Here is a 10,872-nt window from a genome sequence, read left to right as displayed (position 1 = left end):
CTTATTAGATACAAAATAGAAAGTTTACGTACTTATTAGACATATTTAAAGTTTAGAAATCCTATTAAGCATAACCTTCAAAACTTAGTTGACTAAATTTGTAATTTAACCAAAAATTTGTTTTGATAATAAAACCACATTTGATAATTTTTTTTAATATCAAATATGTCGCTCGGTAGTTAAAAGACGTTTGTACTTTCTCTAAGAGTTTGTAGGTTGTAGGTTTGAATACGCATTCATATCTTTTGATTTATTTCCTTATAATTATGAACAATTATCAAATCATCTTTCATATATGTTTTTTTACATTATTAATTTTAAAAAGAAAAATTGTGAATGAGATTAGTGAGAGAAAACGAAATCAATTCCCATTATCTACTGAATTGAATTATATGCCATATTAGTCACTTCACCAAAATGTATCTAAGTCATAACTTTCTTTTTTATTGTTTTTTTTTTTTATCATATGATTTATGTTGCAACAGAAAAAATTTCACAGCTTGAAATTGAGACAAGTAAAAAAAATTATAGACAGACTCAAATAGGAACAAAAAAACAATTCCAAAAGCTGAAAACAGAGAAAAACAGAAGAAACAAAAACCAAAACTAACTGGGAGGTCCAAGGCTAAACCAGGTACCAAATCTACTCCTAAAAAAAATTATTCAAAACCACTGCTAAGGAACTAACAATACCGCCTCCGAGTCAAAAGATATATATATTCAGGTGGTTATCGTACTTATCTTTGAACTAGCTGCCAAATAAAAATATGACAGCTTTTTAATTTTTTAAAATATTAAAAATATATATATCTCTTTTTCTACTATCTCTTTTGTGGGAATCATGACCAGAGAGACTATGAAACATTACAATCAAAACTCTAAAGTTTCATAATTAAAATATTTTGAAGTTTAAAAACCAAAGTTAACTACTGATGATTTACAATCTAATCTAAGTTTTTTAAATGTGGGTATAAGTGTTGCTAATTATAATTTTCAACTAGCGTAATTCGACTGGTCCGGATACTATTTACCTCTTAAAAGATCAGAAGTTCAAAACTTCCACTCCTATTGAATTAAAATAATACTATTTTGATATTTTTTTTTTTGTTTGATTCATTTTGGTCCCTATACTTTCAAAACGTTGTTCTTGTACTTTCAACTTTTATTTATTTTAATCATTATACTTTCAAAACCTCTATTTGATCACCGTGCTTTTAAAAATGACCAATTTGATCTTAATTTTAAAATTTTAACATAAATTTTATATACAATAGATATCCTTTAGTACAAAATTTATTGCTACATTTAGTAATGTGTAAATTATGATCAACAAAATTGAGATCGAAATGAAAATGATAGGATAAAAAAATGGTTACTTTTTTTTTGTTATAGGAACCAATTTGAATGTTCAGAGACTTAAAATAAACAAAAGTTAAAAGTAAATGGATCAAAATAGACGGTTTGAAAGTACATGGACCAAAATGAACCAAAACCAAAAGTACAGAGACAACAAGTTGACATTTTGAAAGTACATGCACTAGTATCACGAAAAATTTCCATGACATTTTTTACGATGTCATCCATACCCCCATCACGAAACGTCACGAAGAAAGAGAAACCGTGACTTTTAATAAACGTCACGAAAATGAACCAAAGTAGGGACTAAAATTGACTTTTTGACAATACATAAATACCAAAATGAATCAAAGTCAAAAGCAGTTATAGACAGTGAACAAATATTAAAAATACAAACACCAAAACAAAAAAAAAAAAGGAAAGGTGGGAAGAAGGGGGAGTTGTGGTGTGTTGGTAAGGGGATCCCCTCGTGCATGGGGTGCAACTGTGATGATTATAAATACCAAAGTTGGGTTTCAAATTTTGTTAAGCATCTTCCTCGTGCATTCAAATGCATACACACAAATTTTGACAGCTCTTCTTCTTATCATCTCTTTTTCAATCCCCACTCCCAATAAAACCACACGCCCAAACTCAACCAAAAATTCAACCCTACACTTGTAGGGTGTTAAATTACTATTTGTACTGGTGTTAAATTACTATTTTACCCTTACATCGACCAAAACTCAATGGTTTCAATTATTATGCACTATACAAGAGGTTGAAGATTGAATAAATCCGCTAAAACTTGCAAATTTTAGTATAGATTTTGATTTTAGTGTATTGTAATTCGTTGAACATATATACGTGAAGATATTTTTTTACAAAAATTTAATTAGAAGTTTATCACAAGGTATAAATTGTAATACTTATTCCAGTTTCAGGTTCTTTGGTGGACGTAAAAATTGATACATCTTGCTAAGTTTAATTAAACAAACTTTTGAACTTTTTCTAATGCTTTAAAACGTCGGGAAAATACCAAAAAAAAAAAAAAAACTTGGAGAGTGATTTCCCCCAAGGATAAATATTCGTCGAAAAAAATTTCGACAAGAGTGCTCGGGAGAGTACACTGCCAATGTTTTTCTAGAAAACTTTGGCAAAGTTCCTACTTCTGCCTACGTTTTAAAAACATCGACATATCTTATTTTTAACCCACATTTTCGAAATATTGGCAGACATATAGTTCTACCGATGTTTTAGAATCGTCGACAGACATAAGCTTTACCAACGTTTTAAAAACTATGCAGACGTATAAGGTCAAAATTGATTTTTTTTCCCTTTTTATTTAGGTATACTTTCTAGAGTAATGCGAAGAAGAAAATTTCTTATTTTAATGGAGGACGAGTTGGATAAAAGAGTGCTTGTGTACCATATAGTTAAATTGTGCAAATTAATAGAATTTTCAAAAGCTTTAAAGTTTATAGCTTGAGAAGTGGGTTTTGTCACATGGATGTAGCATTCAAACCATATTATACTTTTTACCTTTATATAATAAGATCAATGTTTAACGTTTTAGTGTGTGCATATGTTAATATATATAATAACATCAATGTTTAATTAATTTTTTACTTTGCATATGTTTTATTTATATATATAGAGAGAGAGAAATATTTTTCAAATAATTAGATATATATGCACCAATAATTTGAGTATTTATGTATTCTTAAAAATTAAAAAGTAAAAATTTGCTTAATTATTTCATAAATAAAACAAGCCGTTCACCATCCTATTTTATTTTCCATAGTTGAATAATTTATTGATTAAAAATTAAAAATTAAAAATTATGAATTAAAATATTGTATTCAATACAATTTTTTAAAAGTTTTTTTTAGTATAGCAAATGTGAGAATTGAGGATAATTTTCTAAAAAATTATTTAATGTTATGATTGTAAAATAAATTGGAATTGTTAATTATTGTGGTATATTAAATCATATTATATTATAACTTATAATTACATATTTTTTTTTGTTGTTACACATTTTGTATTTTGTACTTTCTATATGCCCAAAAAATATTTAAAAAGCATTGTAATCCTTAAAAAACCTTGAAAATAATTTAAATTAGTCATTAAAAGAATATATGTTAACTAAAACAGTTGTTCAACAAACAAAAAAAAAAATGTTTGAAAATATGACATAAACAAAACCATATTATTTATTGACAAACGTATGGGCTAAAATATAGGTCTCACGATGGATACCTTAAAATGACTGAATTTTATTCATCGAATCGTCGTCAATGATTAACATATATCAAATTTTTATACATCGTTTATCAAATAATAATAATAGCAAAAAATATTTTCCCATAACGGTCTAATGATAACAAAATATTTTCCCATAACGGTCATCGCGATCGTCGTTTTCTTCTTTTCTCTCCCTTTTTTTTCATTTATCCTAACATGTTAAAAATTTATATATATTTAACATCTTCAATATTGTGACAAAACATATAATTCTACCCTAATAAATTACTCTAGAAAAAAAAGACCGAAAAGAAAAGAAAGATTTCCATTCTAACACCTTAATCAATTCACTTAACACAGTTGAATTAGTGTAAGAATCAAGAAATCAAAAGTATACTTTTATACAAAATAGTTTTAAACAAAAATATATATGATTTTAGAAATGATATATATAATTGGGTTCATGTATATGTATATGATAATTAAAATAGAATATGAAATTGATGAGCAATAAAAGTAATTACGGAATATATGGTAAAGTTTAGTGTATTTTCCCTTTATAAATGAGGGCCAGACAAACACCTTATATTACATACCCTCCATTTTTGTTCAAAATTAAAACTCTCTCTCTTTGGTTTTTCTGTGGGATTCAGATAAGTACGAAGAATTTACAAAACTCACACTCTTCACAAACCACTCCATTTCTTTAATTCAATCAACTTTTTTCTTTTTTTCTTTTTTTCTTCCTCTTAATTCTTGGCCATCATGTTCAATTTTGTTTTCGATTCTTCTTATTCTTCGGCTTGTTGCAGATCATGGAAGATTATAACTTGCAGCAGAATAATAACAATCCATGCAGCTTCCAGGAGATTATGGAGCTGTGTTCTGTTACTGTTACTTCGCCGATTAACGTCGCCGCTCCCTTTTCCGTCTCCGACTCGGTTCCGGTGTGGCGGAGATCCTTCGCAGCGGAAGATGATGAAGCAAGCAGCGGGGCGAAGGCGGATGGGCAGCGGAGTAATAATGCCTTGCCTCCTTTTGGCAGGATCGGCGCGGGAGGCTCCGGTGACGGTAAGGGGAACGCCACCGATGGGGGGAATTCCGACCAGATCTTGCACGGTCGTAACGCAGACCCTAACATGGATCCGAGAAAGCTCAAACGGTGAACCCTAACAAGCGAAGCACAAAATTTTTTACATTCTAACTTTTCTATATATATATATATATATATATATTATTTTTTATTTCAAAAGTTTAGATTTCGTTTGAGAATTATTTCGTTTCTTTTTTTAAAAATCAAGCGGGTTACTTTGTTTTATAGTTTTTATAAACATTTTTAAAACTTAGGTCAAGTTTTGAAGGAGAAAAAAGAATAGTTTTCAAAATCTTAGTTTTCTATTTCTTAAAATTTAGCTAGAATTGAAATATGTTTTTAAAGGGATGAAAACTTACTAATAAAATTGTACACAAACAAACACAATTTTTTAAAACAAAAAACTAAAACTGAAATGATTATCAAACGAGAAAGCAAATTTGAGTTGAACGGTACAATTGAACCCTTTTTCCTGCCTAATAATTTTTTCTTTTCGGTTCTTCTTTTGATTTAGGATTTTTTTTTTTTTGTTTTGTAGAATAATGTCGAATCGTGTCTCAGCTCAAAAATCCAGACTGAAAAAGGTTCAATATGTAGCGGATATGGAAAGGAAGCTTAAGGCTTTGGAGGTATGCTTTCATAGTTTTGCTTTCATCTCACATACATCTCTCTTGAATCAAATGATTTTTTTTCTCAAAAAAAAAAATTGTTGCTACGGTCGATCTCTTCAATTAGTTATACTAAAGAAATTAAATGTGAAATTTTTATATTTTTTTTCTACCCAGTTTGCAATGTCGATGGAAATGTTAAGCTTTTAAACATATGGAAAGTGTTTGATATTTGAAATATTATCTTAGGAAAAAATTATGAAAACTAATTTTGAATTCACCATAAATAGTATTAAGGATATCACATTGGAAAGATAAAGAAACCTAACAATATTGCTCTTATTACCAATTAGTTTTGAGATGAAACTATGAATATTAATAAATAGAAAATTTAATTAATTGTTGTTATTAAATAAGTTATACACATTCATCAATGGTTTATTCTTACCTTAAAGGTTTAGATGCTATAGATTTTGGTTTCTTAAATTTCAAACCTCATTAATTTTATCATTTTCCATCGGTTAAGATGTTTTTATTTCCATTTCCTAGCTAAAAATGATGTCAATAATCTTTAACCGTTAAATAGTTATATAGTGCATATAGTGATAATCGACTTGCCTTTTGAGACTCAAATTATGCATCGGATCTCGTAATAATATTAAGTTTAGGCTCATTAACTTTCGAAATTTTGCTGGTAAGAACCATTAATTCGAGAGCTTTTATGAAAGTTTAGATCAAAACAAGATACGACAATCGAAATAAAATTAAAGGCGATCAATTGATATATCAATATAGAAATGTATTTAAACCTAAAAGTAAATTCATCCCACGACACATTTCTAATATTTTCAAAATTTTTGACATTCGTCTACTTCTTCCCGGGTTTGAAATGTCATTTGAAAGAGTATTGAAAAGTACTTCTCACACGTTTAATACTTTTCAAAACTTTCACGAACGTGCTTCTTTCAAAAGTGTTTATAGAAGAAGCGTTTTCACTCAAAGTAATTTAATTTTTTCCAAATATTGATAGAATATATTGACATGATAAAAAAAATAAAAATAAAATACAGGCACACATAGCTGTTCTATCTCCTCAAGTGGAACTGTACAGGAACCAGCAGCATGTGTTGCAGATGGAGCAAAAGAGGTTGAACCAGAAGATATTGAGTTGCTCAAGGAACAAGCTGTTGAGAGACGGTGACGTTTTGAATATCCATTTGTTTGAATTTAACTAATTAATTAAAATGGCCTAAGTTTCATACATTTTAAATTCCAAGTTTAGTCTAATAAATCCCGTGAATCCCTAATCTTTCAATTTTTTGTGTTTAATAAATTCTAAACTTTTAATTTTGTGTCTATATATTATTTGACCTATTTGACAATTTTAAAAATACAAAGACATATCAGACACAAAATTGAAAGTTTAAGATTCTACTAGAGACACAAATTCGATGATGGTCACCTACTTTAGAAATTAATAATTCCTATATGTTTCATGGCACTAAATATTGTAGGGTCAGATGATTGACCCGTGAGATTGGTCGAAGTGTTCATAAACTGGCAGCTCGAACACTCACGGATATCAAAATATATATATATATATATATATATATATATTAAGTCTAATAAATTCGTTGATTTAAAAAAACATGTCAAATAAGCATCAGACACCTATAATTAGATACAAAATTGAAAGTTTAAGAATCTATATTAGCAACAGCAAAAGTTGAGAGATTGTATTAGAATTATATAGAAGATTTGGAGTAAAATAATTGGTTTGTGGATTTAGGGTTTTGAGGTTAATTAGGGTTTGGATTCAATATGTTTTTGGAGTGTGCAGCTGAGATTGAAGAGAACAGAGCTGAAGTGAACAGGCTGAGGGAACTCCACTTGAAGCAGCAAAATGAAGCCACCGCCGGCTGGGAAACTGCTTTCCAACTGCACCAATATCCTGATGATCTCCATCCATCTCACTTCCACAACATGGTCTCTCTCCATCCCAACCAAGGTAATTCTATTTCTCTATTTTCCGCTTTAAAAAGTTTCTAATAGGTTCTTCGAGCTTTAGATTCTAATACCTTAGCCTCCCGAGCTCTGTCAATTTATTGTTGACACTTCGATCACACTCTCAACCGTCCTAAAAAACTCTGAATCATCATGTATCACTCAATTTATCTTAAATGATACATCTGACATAGGTGTGTATGTATATATATATATATATATATATTTATTCGTGAGTGTCCGAGTCAGCTTACGCCACCTTTGACTAGTCTCACGGGACAACCGCCTGACTCTATAACATTTGGTGTTGGGAAACACATAGGAATTACTAATTTATAAAGTAGGTGACCATCATGGAGTTTGAACTCATTCCCTCTTAATTAAACTCTAGCCCCTTTAGACCAATGAATCACCCACGATGGTTACCTGACATTGGTATATTAAATTGACGGGATCAAGAATAGAAGTTTATTAAATACTGAATTTTAAATTGACAGGATCAAGAATTAGAAGTTTATTAGACACATAAAGTTAAAAGATTTAGTACGTCGAGGAACTGATCCAAAACTTTTTAAAATACAAAAATTCAAGGAGATGCAACCTCAAGAAACACTCCTCCCTTTTCCCTATCTAAATATAGGTAAATATATATAGGTTTTGAGTTTAGGATTAGGTAAATGAGATAGAAACTATGTAATTTGGTTTTTTTTTTTTTTACCTTTGAGATTGAATTAAATAGATTAAGTGGTCCTCGAGCGATAGTTGGGTGTGGCTTGGGGCCTCAACGAATATCCTTGAGGTCTTTCACATGGTCGGAATGCAACTCCACCAAACAATGACCCCTTGTGTATGTATGGATATAGGACAGTAGTGCGCATATCCTCCACATATAGGGGCATAAAGGCCAAAAGCAGCTGACTCTTGGATAATAAAAAAAGATTAACTAGATTTAGTGAATATTGTCTAGCAAATTTGTTTGGAATGTTTTGAGTGTCTTCAAATTTTAAATTTAAAACTTTTGAAATGTTGAATTACATTAAAACATATAAATATTTTGATAAATATATTTTTTAATGTTATAAACTATATATACTGTAAAATAATAATTATACAAAATTTATAACATTTATATTAATAAATTAAAATATTTTAGATTGAATCTAAGTATATATCTGGTTGGTACTCGTTTTCAAATATAGTACCAAACACACATTTAAAAACATTGAAAATATAGAATACAACACTGTTTTTCATTCAACTATCTTATTTTCAAATTTTTGTTTTCAAATCACCAAATAAACACACCTTTAGAGACTAAACAATTACTTGTAGGGCTAAACTTAGTTAATAATTTAACCCCCTCATTCAAAATTGAAAAAGAGGTCTTTCAGTCAAAACGAGCATAGCTTAGTAGTAATTAACATATATCTCCAACCACGAGATTGTGAATTCGATCCCCCACTCCACATGTTGTACTAAAAAAAATCTTTCAAACGTACCACCCACTGAAGGATAAATTAAGTGTATTGAAATCAAAATGTCTAGAATTTACTTTCACTAAGTTAAATACTTACTTAAAAGATCAAATGGATAGGGATTTTATACTTTAGAAAATTATGCTACTTAATTGTCATACACCTTTTTTTTTTTGCAAGATGGTTGTCAGACACTTAATTACGTACCTCATATTCGAAGAAAGTGTAAAGTTTGTGACATTATTTTTAAATATTAAATTTATGCTATGGTATGAAATTCTTCTACAAGGAGAAAAATAGTCCATGTAATTAATCTCTCTTTCACACAGAAAATAAATATTTGGTTCCAAAATAATTTGTAATCTTATTATGTGAGATCCATGATCTTAGTCAAAGTCTTAGTAACCTTGATTATAGATAAGAGGTACAAATTTCTACCTTTTATTTTAAATGTGAAATAAATGTGAGTGGCAATAAACATGATAAATTATTTTTATTATAATGTAAAGAAAAAAACTATTTTTGCTATATTACTTGTTCTTCTTTTCCATTATGATATTTTTTTTTTTTTTTAATGTGCTTCTTGGGCTGCAGCAGACAACGGAGAGAGAACGGGGGGAGGAAATGGGCCGGGCCGGTTCAACTTAGCAGCCCATCATAAAATGGTCGAGTACAAATGGATGCCAACACCTGGGCTTCGTCAAGTTTCCGAGCCCACCTCAAACCAATTGGGCCGACCAGGAATGTAAAAGCCCAACTAAAGCCAGTTGACTGGTTACTGGTTGAATATGAGAAATTGAATTGAGAACTTTAAGGAGAAAATTGTTAAAATACATTTAAATATACTTCAAAATCTGTAACTAGATTAACAAACTGGCATGGTATATTTCCCATTAAAATTGTAACTATTTTTCTCTTCTTCTTTCTTATTATTATTATTATTATTATTTTTGGTTTTTCTAAAACAGATATTTCATTGCACAGTCAAACAAGTTTAATTATATGAAGGATTAGGTCTAAAGCTAAGATGAACAAATTATGAAGAATTGGTCCAACAACTTTAATTTCCAACCTGTAAAAATGTGTAATCTTTTGGAGTGATAGTAAAAGTTTTACGGCGTTGCATGTCGAATGATTTTCTTCCTTTATATCGAGTAGTTTTTCAACATAAATCTTTGTATTCTTGTTTTTGTGCTTACTAAACAATAAGCTTACAATGAGAACATTTGGTGCATGTCTTTTAATAACTCTATGGCAACTCTTGCTCATATGCTAATTCTAAAAGTTTGTGAATAGCTATTTTAAGCTTTACAAATTTTGTTGTAGGTAATGGTTATTAAGGTCTAAAGATTTTTGAATCTGTATCCAACCGTCAATATGAGACAGTCACATTGTGACACCCTCATTCAATAATATTTTTCTTCAGGAGTTCTGGATCTTGGGTGCTTATATGTACTATATTATTTGAGACGAGACTATCGTTCTCTTTTTTGGGTGATTATTCATAGTGTTTGTAGATTCCTTTTATGTCCAAAAGGAAATATTCCCTAAATTTAGAATGAGAGTGATTTTGACTATTTATTTCACTACTCTACTTTATAAACATTTAAAAAAAAAGAACTCTTATTTTCATTATTTGTATCTTTTTCTCTAAGGAGTTATAAGTATCTAGACGTTATAAACATGTGAAAAATATTGGATTTTTATTGTGGCACTCTGTGTTAATTGTTTAGATGTCCAAAATCGATTATACATCTATCTTAAAATGTAGATGTTCGAGTTTCTAGGTAGATATTCGAATTTCTATCCCATATCCAATGTGGTAGTGAAATGTTTATATTTTGACCTCATGCCCATCTTATTGTTCAGATTTTATTATTTTAACTATGAAAACATAGAATCATCTATTAATGAAATAAGATGTCTCTCACTGAGGTGTTGGCATACCGGGTCCGACTCTTCCTACAGGTTTAAATCACCTTTATACATTATTTTCATATTATAAACTAATTTGATTTTTTGTTAAAATTAAAATACGTGAAACATAATATTATAAATTATATGGGTAGACAAATAATTATATAAAATTCATAAAATACGTGTTAAATGG

General features: G+C 29.3%; 1 protein-coding gene across 2 annotated transcripts; it reads left to right on the top strand.

Moving 5' to 3' along the window:
- The first annotated feature begins 4,182 nt into the window (after positions 1-4,182).
- Positions 4,183-9,756, top strand: LOC111018969 (uncharacterized). 2 transcript variants are annotated; one of them, XM_022295245.2, is made up of 6 exons: positions 4,183-4,239; positions 4,395-4,744; positions 5,214-5,304; positions 6,354-6,480; positions 7,124-7,291; positions 9,357-9,756. In XM_022295245.2, the coding sequence occupies exons 2-6, from the start codon at positions 4,398-4,400 to the stop codon at positions 9,509-9,511; spliced, it is 888 nt and encodes a 295-aa protein (XP_022150937.1). In that variant the 5' UTR covers positions 4,183-4,239; positions 4,395-4,397; the 3' UTR covers positions 9,512-9,756. The 2 variants fall into 2 exon arrangements, with proteins under 2 accessions (XP_022150937.1, XP_022150939.1); XM_022295247.2 differs by having other exon boundaries at positions 9,360-9,752.
- Positions 9,757-10,872: the final 1,116 nt, after the last annotated feature.

Source organism: Momordica charantia (genome assembly GCF_013281855.1).
Source record: "Momordica charantia cultivar OHB3-1 chromosome 3 unlocalized genomic scaffold, Mcharantia_2.0 BLBB01000003.1, whole genome shotgun sequence".
NCBI classification, from domain to species: domain Eukaryota; kingdom Viridiplantae; phylum Streptophyta; class Magnoliopsida; order Cucurbitales; family Cucurbitaceae; genus Momordica; species Momordica charantia.
The sequence above is the reverse complement of the archived record's forward strand: the minus strand, read 5'-3'. Positions and strand labels throughout refer to the sequence as shown.

What these genes read in the sequence shown, in the direction of transcription:
- LOC111018969 (XM_022295245.2), top strand. Translation starts at nt 4,398, where the DNA reads ATGGAAGATTATAACTTGCAGCAGAATAATAACAATCCATGCAGCTTC. An exon ending in GATCCGAGAAAGCTCAAACG is followed by an intron (nt 4,745 to 5,213) that starts GTGAACCCTAAC and finishes TTTGTTTTGTAG; the next exon opens with AATAATGTCGAATCGTGTCT. An exon ending in GGAAGCTTAAGGCTTTGGAG is followed by an intron (nt 5,305 to 6,353) that starts GTATGCTTTCAT and finishes AATAAAATACAG; the next exon opens with GCACACATAGCTGTTCTATC.